Source organism: Neophocaena asiaeorientalis, unplaced genomic scaffold (assembly GCF_003031525.2).
Source record: "Neophocaena asiaeorientalis asiaeorientalis breed wild unplaced genomic scaffold, Neophocaena_asiaeorientalis_V1.1 scaffold31, whole genome shotgun sequence".
NCBI lineage: Eukaryota > Metazoa > Chordata > Mammalia > Artiodactyla > Phocoenidae > Neophocaena > Neophocaena asiaeorientalis.
In genome coordinates, this window is record NW_020175320.1 from 3,751,701 (window position 1) to 3,776,752 (window position 25,052).

The following is a 25,052-nucleotide window of genomic DNA, read 5'->3' on the forward strand; positions in this document are numbered from 1 at the left end:
TTTTTTTTTTTGCGGGATGCGGGCCTCTCACCGCTGTGGCCTCTCCCGTTGTGGAGCACAGGCTCTGGACACGAAGGCTCAGCGGCCATGGCTCACGGGCCCAGCCGCTCCGCGGCATGCGGGATCTTCCCGGACCGGGGCTTGAGCCCGTGTCCCCTGCATCGGCAGGCAGACTCTCAACCACTGAGCCACCAGGGAAGCCCACTCCTGTCTATTCTAAATGCTGACCCTCAAAAGGGGAGGCAGGCCTTCTTTGGGGGTCAGGAGGATGCATATAGTTGGAAAACATTCGTCAAAATGATTCTCGTATGTTCTCAGTTTCTTTCCCATTTAGATTAGCTGCCATTAGATAGTGTCCTTTTCTTGTTCTTCATGGAGAGATGATACTGCAGATAACACTTGCAGAAAAAATGTTTCTTTGCCTCCCCAAATCATGATGTTGGATAAATGTCTCATTCTACTGTGTAGTAAAAGCTAAAAGATTAAAATGTCTATTTAGGCAGAAAAGTCAGTCTATAAAAATGCTGCTTTCAATATGTGACCAACACAGACCTGGTGGTTAGTATGGCTAAAAGGAACAGGTGTAACAAATCCAGTCACCAATATTCTGACCAGCAGAGAGAGTTTGTGCAAATTAGAAAGACGGGGGGGTTTAGTTTGAAGCCTGTTTTAAGAGATAGCTTGCCAAGAAAAATAACAACCTTGCAAGCCAGCGTGGCACAAGGCAGGAACACAGGTCATCTGAGTCCAGTACATTTTAATGTACTACTCAAATGTAGAGTGCAGTGAAAGAATAAGAAATGTGATAGTAGTGTTACGCAGAGAAGGGTGGTGGTTCCAAAGAAAATGTCCCAGAGGTATCTATACGGTTTTGAGTTGTGTAATGTGTAGGAATTCCTTCATCACTCATACATAAAGAGAAGAACATTGGACACAAATGGTTGCAAGAGCATTAGTGAGGGTCAATCTAATATAGTTCAGAAACACTCTTCATGGCTGGAGAGACATTATCACCTCCTTAAGGAGGCAAAATAAGTAGCAAACACTTGAAATTAGACAAACTTTAAAGTTAATTAATAAAAATTCATTTAGAGATCATCTCACTAGATACTTCTTTTTAAGTAATTCCTTGATTAATTGAAATAATAACGCTATGATTTATTAAGTATATATTATGCAGCAAACATCAGCCAAATCGTTTAATATAAATTACCTAATTCAACATCACAACCCTAGGTTTTCATGTGGAACATTCTATCAAAAAGTTTGATTAGGTCTAAGCTAGAGCTGTGTAGCAAGAACTGAAACCAAGTAAAGACAGCCAAGACTTTTAAAATATATAATTACCGTTTACCTTAAAATTAGCAGAGTGCCCAGTGCATAATAGAAATCCAGTAAATAATGTGCTAAGTATATGAATAAAATATTATACAGTACCTGTCTTGCAAATAATATTTCAGGTCTGTTATTGTTGATATATTAACATATGAATAAAGAATATAATTTGTAAACTAATAAAGAATGTAAGAAAATACCAATGTACAGTGTTTGTTCATTTTAACAAGTTTTATTGAGTGTTTATTATATTTTTGACACCAATCTTGGTTCTGAAGCTTCAATACATGAGGAAGAAACAGTGTTTTTTCCTCGAGGAGCTCATAATCTAACAGGGAAACAAACAAGTAAAGAGAGATATGAACAGCCAGACCATTAATAAGCTCTTTGCATCTAATCAATAGTTTTGATAATCAAAAATTCAAATAATTAAATTCAGTATGTTCTTTTTAAAGCTATGTACCTCTTGGATTGGTAATTACCTTCTTATGTTCCCTGAATTATCAGTAACATTAAATATATTATGAAATGATAACAACCATTCTGTTAATCAGATGAATTATATCTGAGGTACTCCAGGCTCATGTGAGATGAAATCAGTTACTCTTTTGTTTAGAAGTGTTTTAATTGCCTCTTTAAATGTACTTCCAAACTGAGTAATGATAATATGTACATTGAGCGTTTTCCACTTTTGAGTGTTTTTCCCTCAGTACTGGGATCAATGAGTAAGTAAATGATGATAGGGGAAAAGCTTCTTGAATAGGGAAAAGCCTTCTTGACATTGGTATGGGCAATGATTTTTTGATTATGAACCGAAAATCACAGGCAGCAAAAGCAAAACTAGACATATGGGATTGCAAACTAAAAATTTTCTTCGCAACAAAGGAAACAATCAACAGAGTGAAGAGACAGTCTGCTAAATGGTAGAAAATATTTACAAAACATATATCTGGGGCTTCCCTGGTGGCGCAGTGGTTGAGAGTCCGCCTTCCGATGCAGGGGACGTGGGTTCGTGCCCCAGTCCGGGAAGATCCCACATGCCGCGGAACGGCTGGGCCCGTGAGCCGTGGCTGCTGAGCCTGCGCGTCCGGAGCCTGTGCTCCGCAACGGGAGAGGCCACAACAGTGAGAGGCCCGTGTACAGCAAAAAAACAAACAAAACATATATCTGATCAGGGCAGGGATTAATATTCAAAATATATAAGGGACACAAACAACTAAATAACAAGAAAACCAATAACCATATTTTTAAATGGGCAAAGGACTTGAGTAGACATTTCTCAAAAAAAAGACATACAAATGGCCAGGTGATGTATGAGAAGATTATCAACACTACTAATCATAAGGGAAGTGCAAATCAAAACCACAGTGAAATATTACCTCAGACTTGTTAAAATGGCTGTCATCAAAAAAGACAAATGATAAGTGTTGGCGAGGAAGTGGAGAAAAGGGACGCTTGTACACTGTTGGTGGAAATGTAAATTGGTACGGCCATTAAGAAAAACAGTATGGCGATTCCTCAAAAAATTAAAGATAGAACTACCATATGATCCAGCAATCCCACTTCTGGGTATATAGCCAAAGGAAATGAAATTAGGATCTCAGGGAGGTATCTGTTCTCCCATGTTCATTGCAGCATTATTCACGAGAGCCAAGGTATGGGAACAACGTAAGTGCGGGTCAACAAATGAATGGATAAAGAAGATGTGGTGTATATATATACACACACAACATTTATATATATATACATATATGCAAAGTATATACAACTATATATATATATATATATATATATATATACACACACACACACAACATTTATTCAGCCATGAGACAGGAGAAAATCCTGCCATTTGTGAAAACATGGATGAACCTGGAGGACATTATACTAAGTGAATTAAGCCAGACAGAAAGGCAAATACTGCCTACTATCACTTATATGTGGAATATAATTTGTTTTTTAAGTTGAACTCAAATATGGAGAATACTGGTTACCAGGAGCTGGTGAGATGGGGTAAATGGGAAGATGTACTTTGTAAAGAGTACAAAGTTGCAGTTATATTGAATGAATAAGTTTAAAGTACAGGTATGATGACTGTATCTAATAATACTGTATTGAACACTGGAAAGATGCTAAAATAATTGATTTCAGGTGCTTTCATCACACACAAAAAGATGATAACTGTGTGAGGAGATATGTTAATTAGCTTGACCATAGTAATCATTTCACTGTATGTATATGAAATCATGTTGTACATATTAAATATATACAAGTTTTATTTAAATGGATGAATTAAAAGGATAATAATAAATACCTTTTGCTTACATTAAATTAGGTGAGTGAAAAAATTAGGTAAGTGAATGGATAGTTTGAGTTCTATTTACCACTAGAAAAATAAAAGGACTAATTTAGGAATGGGACTGGTTTGCAAAAGTAAAATCAAAGTACAAACATTAAATAATACAGTTAACCCTTGAACGATTTGGGGTTAGGGTTGCCAACCCTCGTGCAGTTGAAAATCCACGTATAATTTTACAGTGGTCTTCCCCTCTCCCTCTGTAGCTGAGGTTCCACAACCACAGATTGTATAGTCTCGTATTACTATTTATTGAAAAAAATGCACATATAAGTGGACCTATACAGTTCGAACTGATGTTCTTTAAGGGTAAACTGTATTTGGTTGCTTACTAGATGCCATGTACTATGTTTTTTATGTATATTTTTAGTTAATCTTTACAACAGTCTCAGAGATTGTTAATCTTATTTATTCCATATTATTAATGAAGAAACTAAGGCTTAGGGATATTGTTTTTTCTAAGTTTATAGAACTAGTAAGTAGAAGAGCCAAAATTATAATCTAGGACTCTGACAATAAGGCCACATAAATCATTTGTGCTTTAATGCCTCTGTGTCTTATTGCTGCCCTATGTTTTGTTGTACGTTGTTGTCTTTTCAGAATGATGGTAGTCCCTGATTTTGGATGCAGAATATCCCAGAGGTTTTTCAGCAGTAGGTGACAGTTTTCTTCAGATGCTGGCATAGATCTATGGTATGGCAGGGTAGTGAGCAAAGAAATTCTGCATTTTGGCTTCACATATTTATAAGAGATGACACTTTGATGATGTCATGTCTAAGGTTTGATGTAAATAATAAGTATGAGAAAAATAGTCCAGTTCTTATTTAAGTCTTCAAGTCTTTTAATATCATTTTATACTATTGTATGACAACCCCACTTTTTCGCACATGTACCACATGCCAAAATTATGATGAATACGAGGTGTCATATGTTTGAATTTACTTCTCCGTGACTGTCAAAGTCAAAGTTTTGTGTTTATCATTTCAATTAAAGTATTTTATACCTCCTGTGGGGTTTTTTTGTATTAAAATGATATTGTTCTAAATGATCAGCTTTTTTTTTTTTTTTTTTTTTAATACTGAGAACTCTAGAGCAGAAGATACAAGAGGCAACCAGATGCAGGAAAAGAAGATAAGTCAGAGCCCATGGATACATAGCACTGACAAAATATTCATGGCCTATTTTGACTCAGGTGTTTTATTGGTGTAGATAATACTATAAAAGAAAACAAAACGTATGCCAACTTTCTGAAATTGTTTGAGGAGAGCAAGGGTAATTATAGTCCTCCAAATTATTATGTTTCAGCTAATATTAAGCAACAAGTTAGACCACTAACCCTGCAAATAAGCAGTAAAATAAAGAGCATAGGTAAGAATGAGAATTACTATTTGCAACTCAACAAACATGATTGGAAAAGGACATAAAATGGAAAAGGCAACAAAAGGAAAATTAAAGGAAAACGAAATCAGACCAGCTGTTGTGAATCTGTTTTTCATGCGCAGATGCTTAAATGGGAGGAATGGCCTTCCAGGCAAGGTTGCTGAGATAGTAACACTGAATTTGTTCAAGATGGTTTGATTAGATGGTCTGACAGTAGAGGTTTAAAACTGAAAGAATAAGCTGTTGTAGGCCAACTGGGCTGTTTGCACTTTTTTTAGAAGTTTCATATCTTTGTTTAAGATCTTGAACAAAGATGATATTTTTCTGCTTTTTATGTAGACATAGCATCAAAAAAAACCACAATCTGTTTGTTTCACATTTTTAGGAGGCATTTTAACAGCTTACCTCTTATTACTATCAGCAGTTTTTGCTGTCATATTACTTTTCTTCCTCATTTTATTATCATCAGCCTCATTACGGTACCTCCACTAGCTTCCCCTACTGTGATCTTTAGTATATGAATGTTTGTGTCATGTGCTACTGTCTTGCATCATGTTTGAATCTTGGCAAAAATTTCTTTTAACTGCAGTATTTTGTAGATAGATTGTACTGGTCCAATGCAGTTATTGTAATTGTTGGACATGACTGCTCTTTGTGCTGATTTTTACTTTGGAAGTTTCTGTATGATACAAAAACTTGTTCTTAAGCACAGAATTGGGGAAAAAAGGAACTAATTTTTTTTAATCTTTAAATAGAAAGTTTTAAAATGTCCATGCCTCTCTTTTCCTGTATTGAATCTAAGCTGAACTAAGATGTCCACACACAAAGGACATGGATTGTACTTTACAAGTTATAAAAGGAGCACCTAAAAACAATTAAAATGTGCAAAGAAAAAAAAAGATGTTAACAATAAATGAGCTAATGAAATAATATTTATAAATTGGTTATGTAACATAAAACTCTCCCACTAAAATACCTTTTAAATAATTCTTCAGTTTTTATACAGGTATCACGCTAGCAATTAATAGGACAGAACATCAGTTACTTGTCTTCAAATTCTCGTAGTTAGAGCCATTAGAGACTATTGATCATATACATATCATTTTGATAGGAAAATTACTACACCCCTACTTTCACAGTCATCAAGGAACATGTAAATACACAATGAACTTAAAAAAGACCAAGACATACTTGCTGGATCAATCTGATCTTAAGGGAACAATCCATGGTATGTAATGCAACGATGTACATAGAAAGAGGAAGTGCACTGTAGGAAAAGGAAATGGTTTAGCTACTCTTACCCATGTATACTATGACACTAATCACGTTTCTTGTAGTTAAGTTAGGTGCTCTTTTCTGTCATTAGACTGTGAGTTCTTTTGAAGCAAAGACAATGAGTTATTTATCTTGTCATCTCCTTTACCCGGCAATATATCTAGTGGTAGGAACTCTGTAAATACTCATTGAATAAATGAATTTTTAAAAATACCACTTTACAATTACTACTAGTTTTCAGGCAGAAAGTTGAGAGAGAGGAAAAATAATCCTGGAAGAACTAATGATATTAGTTCTTGATATTAGGGGGCATCAGGCATATATTTACCTTAGCAATATATAGTTCTTAACAATTGGTGTGTGCTTAGTCATCTAAATTTTACCTATTGAGGTTCACTCTTTAATAACTCTGTTAATTAAAGATAGAGTATAATTTGAAATGGTAATAATTAAAATGATGAAACTTATGTATTATGACATATAGTATTATTTTACAAAAAATAAATAAATAGGGCTTCCCTGGTGGCGCAGTGGTTGAGAGTCCGCCTGCCGATGCAGGGGACACGGGTTCGTGCCCCGGTCCGGGAAGATCCCACATGCCGCGGAGCGGCTGGGCCCGTGAGCCATGGCCGCTGAGCCTGCGCATCCGGCGCCTGTGCTCCGCAACGGGAGAGGCCACGACAGTGAGAGGCCTGCATACTGCAAAAACAAAACAACAACAACAACAACAAAACTATCCCTCTAAGTATGCTTAGATGATATTTCATGCCCAGTTAAAATTAATGTGAAAACTTGTAATGCATTCAGGTACATAATATTATAAACAATCTTTTGTACCATTTTATAAAATTTAGAAAATATTTTAGACCTATAATTTCTCCTTCCCATTGCACATTTGGGGTAGCTGAATAATATAATTATAGAATAACCGTATTTTAAAGCCAGATGAGACCTTAGCATTTCTAGGACCTTAGTAGGTGGGATAAACTTGATTTCAAGCTATGGCTCAATTACTGTGACTATGAATTTTGGAATGGTACATTTCTGCTCAAAGCCTTGATTTCTTCATCTTCAGAACTGATAGGTAAGATGATACAGCTACTTCGGAAGGCAGTTTGGCAGTTTCTAACAAAGCTAAACAAACATATGGATACCAAGAGGGAAGGGGAGGTGGGATGAACTGGTAGATTGGGATTGACATACATACACTATTGATACTATGTATAAAATAGATAACTAATGAGAACCTACTGTACAGCACAGAGAATGCTACTCAGTGCTCTGTGGTGGCCTAAATGGGAAGGAAATCCCAAAAAAAAGGGGATATATGTATACATATAGCTGATTCATTTGCTGTACAGTAGAAACTAATACAACGTTGTAAAGCAACTATATTCCAATAAAAATTTTTAAAAAAAACACCGTAAACATACTCGTACCATACGACCTAACAATCACCACACTCCTTGGTATTTACCAAAATAAAATGAAAAGTTACATCCATACAAAGACATGCACATAGATGTTTATAGCAGCTTTATTCATAATTGCCAAAAACTGCATGCAAGCAAGATGTCCTTCAGTAGGTAAATGAGTAAGTAAACTGTGGCACATCCACACAATGGAATATCATCCAGTGCTAAAATGAAATAAGCCAACAAGCCACGGAGGAAACTTACACGCATATTACTAAATGAAAGAAGCCAATCTGAAAAAGATACATACTGTATGATTCCAATTATGTGACATTCTGAAAAATGCAAAACTGTGGAGACAGTAAAAAGGCCAGGGGTTGCATGGGGGATAAATAAATAGGCAGAGCACAGAGGACTTTTAGGGCACTGCAGCTGTTCTGTGTGATACTACGATGGTGGATATATGTCATTATACCTTTGTTCAAACCCAAGAACAAAGGTGTGAAATCTAATGTTTGGACTCTGGGTGATAATATTGTGTCAGTGTAGCTTCATGGACAGTAAAAAATGTACTACTCTGGTTGGGGATGTTGATAATGGGGAGGCTGTGCATGAGTGGGTAAGTAACCTTTGTACTTTCTGCTCAATTTTGCTGTGAGTGTAAAACTTCCCTTAAAAAGAAAGTTTATTATGTTTTGAAAAAAAATGATAGGTAAGAGACCTACCTCTTAGGACTGTTATAAGAATTTAATGAAATAATGTGCATATATGTTGATTATGATATGCACATTATGGAAAACAGGCATTCCAAAATTATTTGTTAAAAACTCAAGGGCTTCCCTGGTGGCGCAGTGGTTGAGAATCTGCCTGCCAATGCAGGGGACATGGGTTCGAGCCCTGGTCTGGGAAGATCCCACATGCCGCGGAGCAACTAGGCCCGTGAAACACAACTACTGAGCCTGCACGTCTGGAGCCTGTGCTCCAGAACGAGAGAGGCCGCAAGAGTGAGAGGCCCACGCACCGCGATGAACAGTGGCCCCCGCTTGCCGCAACTAGAGAAAGCCCTTGCACAGAAACGAAGACCCAACACAGCCATAAATAAATAAATAATAATATCCCCTAATATGCTGATTTATAAAAAAAAAAAAAAAAAAACTCAAGCAAATTGACCATCAGAGATGTTACTGTGTAAAAGCTAGGAAAGAGTTGGGGAAAGGATCAAACTTTTTCTTAATTATATTCTTGGAAAATTGAAGAATGTTCAAAATTCCTGTCACATTAATTATAGATATCTGTAAATTATGAATGTTATTGAATATGTAAGATTGAACATTATCAGTTTTCTTCCAGTTTAGAAGCTGAACACAGTGCTTGTTAAAGGTCTCAAGTGGACTTGGCACTGAATAGTGAATGTTTCAAGAATCTTCTTTGCTGTTGTAATTGATGAACCAATATTGATTCATTAACTACCTTCTGCAGTTTACATTAGGGTTCACTATGTGTTTTAAATTCTGTGGATTTTACAAATGTAATAATGACATGCATCCATCATGACAGTATCATACAGATTAGTGTCAGTATGCTGAAAATCCTCTTTGTTACATCTATTCATTCCTCCCTTTTTACCCCTGAATCCCTGGCAACCACTGATGTTTTTTTACTGTGTCCATAGTTTTGCCTTTTCCAAAATGTCATATAGTTGGAATACTGCAGTATGTAACCTTTTCATATTGGCTTAATTTATTATCAATATATATTTAAATTTCCTCCATGTCTTTTTGTAGCTTGATAGTTAATTTATTTTCATTGCTGTGTAATATTCCATTGTATCGATGTATAACAGTTTGTTTATCCATTCTCCTGTTGAAGGATATTTTGGTTGCTTCCAGGTTTTGGTAATTATAAGCCAAGCTTCAATAAATGTTCATGTGAAGTTTTTGTGTAGATGTAAGTTTTCACCTCATTTGGGTAAATACCAAGTAGCACAATTGTTGGGTCACATGGTAAGAGCATGTTTGATTTTATAAGAAACTTACAAATTGTCTTTCAGAGTGGCTGTACCATTTTACATTTCCAGCAGCAATGAATGAGAGTTCCTGTTGCTTTGTATTCTCCTCAGTACTTGGTATTCTCAGGGTTCTGAATTTTGGACATTCTAATAGGTGTGTAGTGGTATCTTGTTGTTTTAATTGCAATTCCCTGATGATATGTGATGTTTAGTGTCCTTTCATATGATTACTTTTCATTTACATGTCTTCTTTGTTTGGGTGTCTTTGTTAGATCTTTTGCCAGTATTTATAGACTTCTTAATTTTTATTGTTGAATTTTAAGAATTCTTTGTAGATTTTAGATACCAGTCCTTTTGCAAATATTTTTTTCTGATCTGTGCTTGCCTTTTCATTCTCTTAACAAACAGTGCCTTTCACAGAGCAGAAGTTTTAAATTTTTATGAAGTCCAATTTGTTAATCTTTCCTTTCATTTTTTATACTTTCAGTGCTATATTTAAAAAGTCATTTCCAAATTCAAGGCTACCTAGATTTTCTCCTAGGAGCTTTAAAGTTTTGTACTTTACATGTAGGTCTGTGATTCCACATGTAATTTATCCTTTACATTTTTTCCCCACGGGTAGAAAAAAATACTTGAAAAATTAGTAGCTTCCAAGACAAAATACACAGTCAAAGAATAATTTTCCAAAGCTGAAAGCAAGACTTTTACAAATTTAAAGTGAACAGCTGTCAAAAATTCACTATTGAGAGACACCAAGATGGTAATACTTGTTTAAGGAAAACTGGATAAAGAAATGGTTAAATAAAATTATAACTTATAAAAAAAAACTGGTTGATGGTCCTATAGAACGGTAAAAATGTAACCTTCAAGATTATGTTTTCTATAAAAATTATTCCCATCTCTATCAGATAAAAATTTATTTGCATTCCTGTGTGACAAGAATTATTTACCTACTATCCCTTTTAACAAAATGAGCATCTACAGAACTGTAAAATCCCTACAGAATTGTAAAACATCCTAACCAATAGTAAACAGCAAGTGGTAAAAAGATACACACTGCTGGAGAATTAGATATCTGCCAGGTAGGCTTGGTTCACAATGTCTGCCCAGGAGGGCACTGAAGGGACAAGCAGTAGTACCTTTTGCCTATTTCTAAGCTTTTGATAAATTTCTTTACTTCACAGAGAAAACTGTTGTAAGAGCCTACTTGAGACTTATGAAAAGAAATATGAAGACTTCAGTGACTTTGTGTGTGTGTGTGTTTATTTCTATAGAATTGTGTCTGCATAAGTACTGCAGAATTCCTTTAAGTATAGTTTGGTAAAGAACTAGTTTGGGAATAGCAATCTTTATTTTTCTTTTGATTATTGTCAGAAGTGGGTCAAGTAAGTTTGAGCTGGTTAAAGTCCAATGAAGAATAAATAGCTTATAGTGCAGAGAAACTAGGCAAACTTTTGTGATAAAGGTTAACAAAACTTCGTTAAAATGATGAGATAATTTTGACTGTCGTATTTTGGGAAGAATAAAAGGTAATGAAAGAAAGTAATTCTTACCAATATTTTATAATAACTATAAATGGAGCATAACCTTTAAAAATTGTGAATCACTACATTGTACCTATAACTTATATAATATTAATATTTTACATCAACTATACTTCAATAATTTCTTTTTAATTTTTAAAAAGAAAATTCTTTCTCGTTGCTAGCTTTTAAACCCTTTACAGAAGGGGATTTACCTTTATCTTTTACATCATCTACATTTTCTAACACATAGCAATACTTAGGTTCAGGAAAGGAGACAGAGGAAAGGTTCTAAGGATGTAGAAAAGGGATATGAAATTTCAAAACGTTTTACATTTAGCTATATACATGTTCTTTATTCTCAGAATGGTACTTGCCTAGATATTTATGCAGGATATTAGTTATTTGGAGAACAATCATCATGATCAAATTCTTACTAAAAATATTTTGGCCACCTTTAAGTAGATACATAAACAACAATTAACTTATATACTGGTGTATTCCATTGGCTTTATATCTTCTTTTATGGGGGGCGGGGAGTGAAGGAGAAAAATTACTGTGTAGTTGCCTGTGTAGTGAATTTTAAATTTACAGGTAGAGATTCAGGTGTGCAAAATTGAAACATTTTCTTATACTTAGTTAAATCTCTGAGCTCAAATACAATGGGTTGCTAAACTTAATCTTGCCGATTTAAGAAACTCAATCTCTTTTGGCTTATAATTCAGTCTCTTTAGGAAAAAGTTTCCTCTTTAGAAAAATATTCTTTTCTCTCTTCTCCTTTCCTCCTTAGCATTTTGTTTTACATATGCAGATATCAGGGGAGGAAACAGTTGGTGGTAGATTATTCCCCATTCAATGGATTGTAGCATAAACCTCTTCAGGCTTTGCCATTGATATATTCGAAGCCCAGCTTTGGGAATTAAAAGAAAGCAACTTTAAGTGTGGCTTTTGCGAATAAAATGTCCTTCTACTTTAGGTCTGTTCTTTGGGTTATGGATTTATAAAATTCTGCTTTGTATGTTGTTTTCTACTTTCCCTGAGGCAAGTTCTAGCTTTAATTGTAGAAAACTGAAGAATTAGGGAAAAAATCGTCGAAAAAAATTTAAAATATATTTCAAAATCTTATTGTGCTACACTTGCTGCGATGACTGAAGATGGAGCCACCCACAGAAGTTTGCAACAAATGAAATGTCTTGCAGTCTAAGATCAGTTCCTTTATTGCCCTCTTTATTACTGTTTTCCAGCATAATAAAAATCATCCTTTGCATCTCAGGATAGCTATAAAATGAGTGACAGTAATTGCTAGTCAGTCATTCAGCTATTCTCTGCTCTTAAAATAGTGTACTTCAGGATTTGCAGTAATACTAGGACATTTCACCCCTCACCCCAAATCAAATGTTAAGCTGACACTTTGAAACGATTAAGACAAATCTTCAATCAATCCTTCAAAACATATACTACAGTTGACCCTTGAACAACATGGGTTTGAACTGCGCAGGTCCACTTTTATGAGGATATTTTTCAACAGTAAATATCACAGTACTACACCGTCCATGGTTAGCTGAATCTGCAGAGGAGCTGGGGATACGGAGGGCCAACTATTGACACAAGTTATACACGAGTTAGCGCCAGCATTGTTCAACGGTCAACTGTTTTCCAAGTGTACTTGTTTTATAATAACGTATTTTCTTTCTTTTAAACCTCATTGTAAAACTTATGTAATTGTTAAATCCAAGTACATGTGCAGTTGAGAAAAAAAATAAATTGGAGGCAGAGTTCCTCATGATTTTTTCTGCGTCTAATGAGTGAACTCATTCCATCAGCAAAGATTTAAGAGAGATGTCAGTAGAAAGTTTTATGCAAAGTATTTGGTGTTTTATTTCTTTCCCATAGGTGTGGATTTATATATCTAGACATAAAAACTCAAGCTATCATGAAGGCCTTTTTAACTACTTAAGTTCACCTTAAATAAAGAAATACTTGTTTTTAAGACATTAGCTTAATGTTTAGTTACTGTGTATATGGGAGGTGCCCAATATTTTTTTTCTTTTTCTGGTACTCTGTGTTTAGAATTTCATGCAAATAATTGTTGCTGGCGTTTTGTGAAACATTCAGAATAATGGGGAAGTGTCACAATAATGGAAATCTTGCAAACCTTTCCTAATGCTTCTGCGCTATATTTAATCTTAGTAATTCAAAAGATCATTTAGTCATCATCTCCGATGTTCTCAATATAGCTGCTTCAGATAAGCGCTGGGTATATGCTTCTTGTCATTTATTTTCCTTATTTTTTATATTGTATATTTTCGTGTAAGGTTTTTATTTCCATATCTGACCTTAACTCTATGGTTCTTCAACATAATTAACACCAGGGCTTCTGATCGTGTTGCACAATCTAAAGCAATAACCACACAGACTTCTATAAGGCCAAGCAAAAAAGAATCAGAAAAACTCTTACTGTATATTTTATTCTCCATTTAAAGTAATAAAATAAATTGTGAAGCATATATATCATTGTTTTATAGAAGTGAACATTCATTGTTAGTGAATATTTTTTGTATTTTTTCCAGTGAAAAATTCATAGGAAGAAAACAGTTTGTGACAGCTACGATTTCACCTTTAATTAAACCGAAATTACTGAGTTTATTTGATAATTAATTTTCCAAAAATGAACAATGTTTTTTCTTTCCTAAATATCTTTTCACTTTCACAGAACTGAGAAAAACAGCTCTGCAATCTAAAATTAAGCACCTTTAGTGAATACAGATTAAACATGCATTGAATACATATATATTGTGTTTGCTTTTAAAAAAACTTACCAACATACTTTGGAAAATAACAGCTTCTTAATGTGTCATTAAAGGGCACATCTGTGGATTTTTAAAAAACTGATCATTATTACGCCTTCCACATTTATACTTGTACTTCAGTTCCAAGGGAAACATGAAGATGTTGATACACATGTGCTTTCTGTTGAGATGGGACTGCGCCTCGATTTATTACAGGCCTTCGTGACACATTCATAACTGAATGCTACAAATTAGGTTAAAACTCCAGTGAATTTATAATGAAGGTTTTCAGTACTTAATCTTTTTCATGCAAATGAACTTACTGTCCTTAATGTGGCTTAAATTGACTAATTTTAAGGCTACAGAAATGTGTCTACCAATGTTCATAACCCATGATTTAGGATTTAGACAAAATAACGTACGGTTCCCAGGTGCATCTTATAAGAAGACTTCATTCATTCATTCAACAAACATTCTGGTTAACCTAACAGGTGCTATGTACTGTACCAATGGCTAGATACCTCAAGGAATAAGATAAAATTCCTGCACTCATATATATTTGTTAGTCTACTAGAGAGATAGTTTCATCAGTATATCACTAAAACACAGAAAGAAGCTCTGATGAAAACATACAAACCATTTTATGTGAACCCCAAACAACTTGGAAAAAAGTTTGCCTTGTTCTAGGTCAGCATGGATTTCCTGAGGCAGGACATTTAACTAGTGTTTTAAAAGAATAGTAAGGAATTCCCTGGTGGTCCAGTGGTTAGGACTCTGCCCTTTCACTGCAGGGGGTATGGGTTTGGTCCCTGGTAGGGGAACTAAGATCCTGCAAGCCATGAGGCATGGCCAAAAAAAAAGAAGAATTGTAGGAGTTGAGCAAGCAGACGAGAGGGGATTGGCAATTACGATACTGTGATTTAGAATAAGAATATATCTTTGGTCTTTTCCTGTTTCTGGCACAGAACTCCTAAAACCCTTGGAATATACTGAGTGATGAGGGCCATAAAGCTGTCTTTTGTATGTTAATGAGATGACTTTGGGACCACCCCCACCATAGGATGGGGGCTGGTTGACAGGGCAACCAACCATGTGATTAGAACTTTTAGTTCCACCCCTTGACCTCTGGGAAGGGTAGAGGGGCTGGAGGCTGAATCAGTTGCCAACAGCCAGTGATTTAATCAATCATGCCTATGTAATGAAGCCTCCATAAAATCCCAAAAGGATGGGTTTTGGAGAGCTTCTAGGTTGGTGATCGCATGGAGATTTGGGGAGAGTGGCATGCCTGGAGAGGGCATGGGGCTCTGGGCCTTTCCCCATACCTTACCCTCTGCGTCTCTTCCATCTGGCTGGTCCTGAGTTATAAAAGTTAAATCTAGTAAGTAAAATGGTTCTCTGAGTTCTGTGAGCCACTCTAAGCAAAATAATCAAACCTAAAAAGGAGGTTGTGGGAACCTCTGATTTATAGCTAGTCGGTCAGAAATATATGTAACAACCTGAAGTTGGACCAGCGTCTGAAGTCCAGAAGGGGGGAACCTTCAACTTGTAGCAGAAGCACAGGTAACGATCTAGGCTTTTGACTGGTGTCTGTAGCGGGGTGGGAAGGGGCAGTCTTGTGGGACTAAACCCTTAACCTGTGGAATCTGATGCTATCTCCAGGTAGATGGTGTCAGAATTGAGTTGAATTACAGGTCACCCAGCTGGTGTACAGAGAGTTGCTTGTTGTTGTGGGGAAGCCCCCCCCCCCCACACACATGTTGACAATGGGTCCAGGAACCCAAAAGAACAGTCTAGGTCAAGGTTCTAATATGCCCACAGGCACAGAGGCATGAAAAAACATGGCAGATTTGGAAAATTGTAAAATACATATAACTAAAGCATGAGGGACCTGCAGAGGAATAGTAGACATCAGGTCTAAGAAGTTCACCAACGACCATATTCTTTGACGGTCTGGATATTATGCTCTACAAAATAAGAGGAAGGTGTGACTCTGCAAGAAAATAGCTTTATGAATACCTGTCTTGTGTAGCTTACCTGCAGAAAGTCAGCAAATCCAGGGAGAGGGAGAGGGAGAGAGAGGGGGAGAAGGGGAGGGGGAGGGGGAAGGAGAAGTTAACAATATGTTCTGGAATTACTGAGGCCTTTTTGTTGTAGTTGTTTTCTCTGTGTGTTTTGAAGTAGTAGAGTCTTTAAAGATTTGGGGTGGGGATTCATTTAATAAAAATAGAAACTATTTCTTTAGTATTCTTTTAATTTCTTAGAAATATCATTGCCCATGCTTCTACATATTTACTCAGCTCCACTCATTAGTTTTATTCCGGGAGTATTAATCATTTTATAGAAAAAGTAAACATTGTTGGACTATACTAATAACTCCCAGTGGTCTTCATGCCTTAATCATGCAAAGAAGGAAGGAGAGAAAGAGGTCTGGAGATACTCTTCAGAGTGAGCAAATTTCTCTGGGATTCATTTACTTCAAATCAATCCATCTTTTTAAAGCCCTTTTTATATATGTCTTTTCACAGATGTAGTGAGGTTATTGCTTTACAGTATAAAATTATATATTTCACCGTTCTCATCATTTGTTAATTTATAATATTTCTGTAATTGTGTTAAATATCGTACATCAGTGAACATTAGTTGAATGGAACACCATAGTTATTTTTCTATATATTTAGGGCGGGTGATTTTTTTAAGAGTTTCATAATCTGCATAGTATTGTACTTAATCAGGATTAAGTATTCCATCATTATACATTTTATTTTTGTTTCAATCTAGAATCTTTCCTTAATTTCCATCTGTAAGTCACTCAAATCTAAAATCTAATCTACTGGGACTAGAATCTAAAATAAGATGCAATCTGTAAAATTTGCCGATAAAAATGCAAAATTTTTGTTTTACAAGATGAGCTATTGAAAAAGGTATAAGCAAAGTCACATCTGTATTTTTTCTTCTTAGTTGTCAATGTCTTTTATTCCCAATGTGCACATTATCCGCAACCAGAAATTAACATGAATTATAGTATGCTAGATTTGTGTGATTAAAAAAAAACAAACACAAAACTAATTTGACTTGTTTACTTACAGAGAGCCATATCCTAGAAGATGTCAACAAATGTATCATAGCCTTGAGAGACCAGGATGCTGATAATTGAGATCGAGCTGCAGGTGCTATGAGAGGACGGGCCGCAAGAGTTGCTCACATTGTCACAGGTGAAATGGACAGTTACGAGCCAGGAGCTTACACAGAAGGTGTGATGAGAAATGTTAACTTCCTGACAAGTACTGGTAAGTCTCTGTCCCCAATAACAGCTGCTCTCTTCCTGACATTTGCATCTACATAGCTACCAAATATTCATACATATGGAAAGGAGATCTCAGTCTGTGTGGCTTGTTTTGAAATAGATTGCTCTACTATCTGATAGGGGCTTGCATCCTGTGGTTGTGTGATTTGAAATTTATCTCTGGGAAGTAAATATATTCACTGGAGAAAAAAGGCTTTTATACATATATGCATTATATAAATTACCCACAGGCCTTTAGCCACTTATGAATGTTTAGTAATGCTAGAGTTGGTAGGAGATATAATTAGGCCAGATGCGGTAAGTATGTAATAGTTTCCAAGCTCTCTTTTAGCTGTCTGATTGGTACCCCCCAGGTTTCTGTTTACATTGCTTAAACAGAGCAAACTTGTCCTACGTTTCCAGAGAAATGCTTTCTACCTTCTTTTGCAATCTGTTTGCAAAACACTATTTTGTTCTTTCACATAATCTTTGATTACTTAAGAAATACCAGACCAGGATTTTGTTTTGGTTGCAGCACCGAAGTTAATATTTTCTGAAATCAGCTAATAAGTGCTTAGTTTTTGAATCACACATTAAAATAGCATTCTTATTTTAGCACTGTTATTAACATTTCTCCCAGACACTTATAGAACATTCAAAGAAGCATTTAAATTCATATGAATTCAAAAACAGTGGATACAATTTGAAGAGGGCAGCCAACCATCTTTAGAAGTCATCATGGCAGTAGTTTTTCTTGTGAAAAGCCCTTGTAATCGGTGAAAACCTCAGGCTGAATTTTTCTTATTAATTACTTCATAAGAGGAGAGTGACAGTGGACCCATGATTCCTAAAATATTTGAAATTCCATACTTAAGTCATCGATCCTACCTAGAGAATTGTTCATATTATGCATGGGGCATATTACGTTTGGATGTACATACTTGTTTTGTGAAAGGGGTAGAAGGGATGGAGATGGGTGATTTGGGGGGAGAGGAAGCTGCTCCTTGAAATTAACAAAGATAAGCTTATCAGCAGTTGAATCGCCTTCATTAGGGAATAGTTCTGAAGAGCTATACCACAAGGTAGGCTTGGCAAGTTTTGTAGAGAACTGATGACTAGTGTTGCTCTTTTCCTAGCATGTTGATACAGAACTCATTAATGAATCTTGGCGAATAGTTTTCTCAGTATCTCTTTAAAAATATTTCTAAAACAATGAAATGCTTAAGATATACTAAGGAAAGGTGAAGGAGGTGTATTTGTAACTCTTGATATGATATTTCTATACTACTCAAAAGTCACTGGTGTCACGAATAGGGTACAGGGTAGTTGCTTTATCAGTGAGGTGTGGCGATACATTTACTTGCTTAAGGAGATAATTGTGTTAGAGTAGTTCAGCATCTCTTCCCTAAACTAAATTTAGCTGGTCCTTTCCTGTTGGTCAAAATCAAGTACAGAGTTCTCTGATTTTTTTCTACCTTCTGGGGATAGAATTGTAAGTAAAAAGAAGAAGGCATCAGTGGTTCTCCTTTTAGCCAGTGAAAAATGTCCTATAGGGAACTGACTAAAGTCTACCAAAATTGTACCTACACCTTGTTTCTGTCTCAGTTTTGTAATCGTATTGGTAATGTCTTGTGAACACACTCTTATAGTCACCATGTCTGTATGAGGTACTAAGTTTATAGTTTTATTCTCTATAGTATAGCGCCCATATCTGGACTTCATACGCAAAGAAGTGGAAGTGAAATTTTGAAGTGTCCAGAATGTGAAATGTGTTGTGGGAACACTCCATTCACAATCAATTCTTATAATCTGAAATCAGAAAACAAAAATGAAACAAAGTTATTTACACATTTAATTACAATTTTGTCAATACCTGTATGATTTATGATGACCTTACAAAATAACTAACCAATATGGCTACATTATCATTCAATCAGAAGAGAGAGAAATCCTTTTTCCTCTAATTACTTGTATGTAACTTTAATTGAAATTCTCCAGGTAAATTATGTCCTGTACCCCAAATACAAATACAATAAATATGGAATAATGCTGGGTTATTCTGTATAAGTCACATCTTATTAGTAATATAACAGTATAGTTTATGATTTTCCAATTTTGTCGTTTTAGTTTTTTAGATACTTTTTGGCTTATCTTAAAATCTTTTCATTTTGGGTTTTTTATGTCTAATTTCAAACTTTTCTGCAAACAGCTTTCCTTGAAATTTATCAAAAGCATTCCTCACTAAAGGGAATTCTGAGCAATAAATTAGATGAAAATGCTAATTTGATCAGTTTGATCTTAACCAAAGCTAAAATATGTGAGCATTTTCTCTCCCATAGAGATATTGTCTATGAAAAATACTTCCAACTATTCTATCCTCCACAATTAAGTAACAGAAGATGTTCATCTTTGTTCACATCTGCCCATAACTTGGACTTACTATTTATAAATAATCATCAAATTAAATAATTCAAAATGTCATGTTTTATGTTATGAAGCCTTAATAGTTCATATTTTAGCAAGTGAATGGTCTGTATATGTGGCCTGTTTTTCTTTCTTTCTTTTCCTTTTATGCAGTTCTCAGGTCTTAACCCTTTTTCCGAAAATAACTCAATAAGGAGCTATTGTGAATTGTTCTTATTAATGAGACGTTCTTATCTTTGCACAATTTGCCTTTAAAGTACTGTCATCAATGATGAAACCTAAGTCATACTTCTCTAAATCACAAAGAATGTTTTTGGAACATTGCACCTTTGCTTTTAATCAGACTTTGTGGCTCATTAGCACATTTTCAAGATTTGTTGATCTTCTAAGTGTTTTATCAGCACTTAGAGAAGCCCTGTTACATTGCAGGATTTGCATTGTTCATAAAATCAACCAGCTGGTTTTCAGTGAAGTGTAGGCAACATCTGGAATGCTGCATTTCATTCAGACTGAGGCGGAGTATTGTAATCTCCAACAAGCCTTCTGGATTGCAATGTGAAGGCTTAGAAGTTGTATACCTAACATCAATTTCAGTTTTTTCACACTAGGCTGGGAGAAAACCTAAACCAAGAGTGGACACACATAATATTTTTTGTAAGTGATTTATGAATTCTATCAATTGAGAAATCAGCAGGACCCAAAGCATCTTTTGCAAACACTCAAACTCCACCTGGTTTCAAAGTCAGCTAGGCTCATGGACCAAAACACAACAAACACACAGATGAACCTGACCAAGACATCCTGGTGGCCTCCAACATTGGCAGCTGGTGGTGATGGCAAATAAAGTGTCATTCATCAAGTACTCTTTCAGGCCCAAACTTGAACCCTTTCCCCTGTTAGAGTGGAGAAGAGTCGTATAGCTGCAGTTTTTCTTCTTGAAGGCAAATGAGACAGTTGAGAACAATTTAGAGCCAATAAATATTTCCAAATTTTTGTTGTAAATTTTTCTTGTGACCGGTTGAAACAATGGATAGACTTTTAAGATGAATTTCTCTAAAAAACATTTTTAAAACTTTAATAGCAGTTAGTAATTCCAATCAATTTCCTTCATTTAATAGTTTTCATATACAAATAGCCTGCATTCTTGTAGCCTAATTAAAACATTTTTTAGCTACTGTCCTTATGTTGCATCTCTGTTTATAATCTTAAATGGCTATAGGATATAAAACAGAAGCTTTAGTTCCAGCAGTCTTTGCCCACTACCGTCCAGCAGAGGTTGCAACTCAGTGGTCCACATACTGGATGTGATTCATTGTGACTCAGAGAATTCTTATGTGTCCAGTAGAGTTTTGACCAACAAAGTTTTATGTTTTATTATAAGAATTACTTTCTAATTATATATATGAATATATATACATATACACATATACATACATATATATATATATATATATATATATATCCAGATTAATGGCCTATCGTAACAAATTGGAGGGTCTGGCAACACTAGAGCAGAGTTTACCATGGAAACGAAAATGGCTGGAGCTTAGTAGTGTCTTTCTTTTGGTTGAGACTGGGCCATAGTCTCCTTTATTACCTCTCATTATATGCCCAGTCTGCTTTGCTCACTTAATATACCTACCTGAACTTTGTAGGCGTTTGAATTCACCTAAATGTGAATTTCTGTTTTTTTCTTCCTAGCATGGGCCGAAAGGCACCTTCTACTCCATCTAAGTTGTTGCTTTCACAATCACAAGGGCATACCAGGATCATTCTGCCTTTAGGTCTTGTCCATGCTGTACCTGTCATTTTGAATACCCTTGCGCCTTATTTATCACATCAAATTTTATCCACCTTTCAAGAAACAGCTCATACCCCCATGTACTCTAGAAACCTTTTTTTTACTCTCTCTGGAAATAGTGAGCTCTTTTTGGTCTCCTGTGCTGTAGATTTTAAAGGACTTGCCACTCAGGTACATTGTTACAGGCAACTATATGTTACTGATGAACTCTTCAGGTACATTTATATAGAAATGACTTTTCTTTCAAAACAGAAGTTAAGTTATAGGAGAAAAGAAAACTTGTATTGTTTCTCTTTGCATCTCTTCCAAAGACTACCATAATGTCTCGCATGTGCTAGATTAAAATGAAACAGAACGAAACAACTCTTGAATTGAACCTATATGCTTATGCTAATTTTATTCCAGCAGTGAAACACCTTTTCTTCTCTACTGGCCCTCTACAGTTATAATTATTCTTTATAACTTTCTCAAATGCCACCACCTTTACAAAGGAGCTTCTGATTCCCTTTCAGTTAGAATTAATTGCTCCATTACCTGTGTTACCATGGATGAGCTTATCCTCTAGTTAATGCTTATATCACTTTGCCTTGTATCATAATCAGCCATTTACATACGAGTTTCTCCCACTAGATTGTAACATACTTAAAGGTAGATACCACACTTTATTTATTTTCGTATTTCCCAATAGCATTTTATACATTGTAGGAGTACTCAAGTCCTTCTCCCGGTTTTAAATTTAAAATTCATTGTAACATTATACTGTGACACATTGTACTACAGTTAAGCAAGAGGACAAGTTATCATCTCAGTTTGTGGGGAAAGAAAACAAAAACAAAAAAACAAAACCCAAGAGCAGTGGCCTATGTCAAAGGCTGGGGCAGAGAAAAGATCAGGGAGATGATTCATTACTGTCCAGAGTCAGATATTAGCCATTTTCAGAGAACTTCGGATCAGATTCTTAAAAGGTTCTTCAGCAAGCTTTTGAACAAGAGATCATGACTTTTGTATAAACAATTACTTCCAGGAACCATCCTTGAACTGCATCTGTTGAAAGATCCCACTAAACCTATTTTCACTAATGGTTCCAGCAAATCCCTCTAAAGGGTAGCAGCCGTGCCTTCAAATTCAGAAGCATATGCTGGCAAACTTCCTCCCCCTGGTAGCAGTCTGAGACAGGCCTCTGGGATTATGCACTTTCTTCCTTTTGGCTTCAGCCCTAATCTGACACCCTTTAACACAGTTAGTCAGAGAGCATTAATAAACCACTTCTATCTGCATATCACTTGGCCAGCCTGCATAACCAGTGTCTTCTTGTTGGTGATGCCAAAATCAAAAGTTAAATGACAATTTAGCCTCTTTAAAGAAGAGTAAGATCCCCTGGCCTTAGAAGTACTGCTGCTGCTGCAGAAGTTTGGCACTTTGAACTAACATTGTGAATTGAAGAAAGAAGCTTCTGGAGCTTCTGAGTGGAAAACCTGTTTTTTTGTCCAAAGAGACCTGGATTTGAATAGGACCCAGATCTAGTGAGCGGGCTGAGGGTACTTACTTATCTTGACGTTTTAAGTTATTGGAAATATAAACTTGTCAGATAAAAAGTGCCATCAAAACTGAAATCCCCTACGTGTACTGGGTAATGCAAAGGCTTTTTTGGACATTTTTGATATAGTTAGATCCTAAGAAAGGTAGGTACGTGGAATAATCTAAAAAGCCACTGTTAGTACTGTCCTTATTAATAAAAAGAATGCGTTCTGACACACTAGTAGACATTTTATTGTCAAGGAAGGAAATGGTATAGCGGGCTTAAGGGTGGATTTCAGACAGTCATAAAGAGGGGCTGATACATTCCCAAATCTGGAAAATATAAAATATGGAACTGTGAAGCTGATGCTAAATGAAGGATAGATTAAAAATAGATGAGCTGAAATGGCATGGGTTAAAAGGAAGGGATCATTGGGAAAGTAAGTGGAGAATTAGAACATGCTGTGTGGATAATTCACCGTGAGAGATATTGTAGAGCTCTTGTGTCTTCTTTAACCCTAGAACTCCTATTACCAGCCTCAGATGCATGTTCTATAGCCAAAGAAGACATGATCTGGTAAGAGAAATAGGCCACACCTTTCTTTCTAATCTTATTTTTACATACTGTCTGTAAAAAACGAATTCAGATTTATTTTATGGGCCTTTATATGGTAGGAATAGGTAGGAAGTAAAATAACCTAACGAAAGTGGTTTAGGCATGAAGTCCCAGTTTCAGCTCTAGATGGCAAACAACAGAATCTGACTATAAACCAACACATATGCACAGGAAGGCTAGAGAACAAGAGAAAACAGACAGACTGCAAGGGATGCTGAATATAAGAACCGGTTGGTCATTCCCAGGGAGCATTTGTTTGAGCTGCCATTCCAGACCTCAGTGAACATCTAATGCCATTATTGGCATCATAACATGATGACACTGGACCCTACAGATGCTACTTTCATTTGCCACCAGATTCCAGATACTTCCACCACAGAAATAAATTCCAAGCCAATCCCTGCTTTTGCCTCCCTCTCCCTGAATTCAGCTTCCTGAGCAGATGCATCATGGTAGCAGAATTTAAATCATATGCCCACACCTTGATGGTCAGCATGGAGGGGAGCCACAAGTACTGGCTTTTGAGCTTCTCTGGAGACAACATTTTCTGCCTCAGTTAGATTCTCATACTGGCAGATTTCTTGGCACAGAAAGGGCTTTGGAGTCTGTGAGCAAAGGGAGATGGCAGTGGCAAGGAGCAGAAGAGGAGTAGCATCAAAAAGGAAGTGAAAGGGGGGCTTCCCTGGTGGCGCAGTGGTTGAGAGTCCGCCTGCCAATGCAGGGGACACGGGTTCATGCCCCGGTCTGGGAAGATCCCACATGCTGCAGAGCGGCTGGGCCCGTGAGCCATGGCCGCTGAGCCTGCGTGTCCGGAGCCTGTGCTCCGCAACGGGAGAGGCCACGACAGTGAGAGGCCCGCGTACCGCCAAAAAAAAAAAAAACAGGGAGTGAAAGGACCCAGAGAAGGGAAATTGAGTACTGATTTTCCAACTTGGTTGGTCATCATCTGTATTGGAACAATGGAAATGCTTCCATCCGTTATCACCCAAATAGGAGCATGGCCTTTCAGCAGCTTGTTTCCAAACCCATTTCTTTAAGATGGTTTATGAAGTTTAAAAAATAAGCATAAAACCATGCTTTATGCCTGGTGGTTTTATTAGATGAGGTATTATGACACCACTTTAAATCTAAGTGTTTCAGGGATGATGTGCCTTAGAATATACAATGTGAATGTGATTCTATTACCAAGATAGTGGCAAGATAAACATACAGGTGTCTATGAAGTTTTGTGAAAAGTAGAAAAATGGATCATTCAGGGGTTTCTTCTTTTTTTCTTTCTTTAACGACAATAATGACAAAAACTTAATAGGCCTGTAATCCTATATTGTT

At 36.1% G+C, this 25,052-nt stretch overlaps 1 protein-coding gene across 1 annotated transcript in view; it reads left to right on the forward strand.

The window, feature by feature from the left end:
* Window positions 1–25,052, forward strand: part of CTNNA3 (catenin alpha 3) — a 1,528,699-nt gene that overhangs the window by 1,131,037 nt on the left and 372,610 nt on the right. Inside the window, 1 exon segment of the mRNA XM_024765510.1 lies at window positions 17,168–17,368. Within this exon segment, the coding sequence (XP_024621278.1) occupies window positions 17,168–17,368 (201 nt within the window).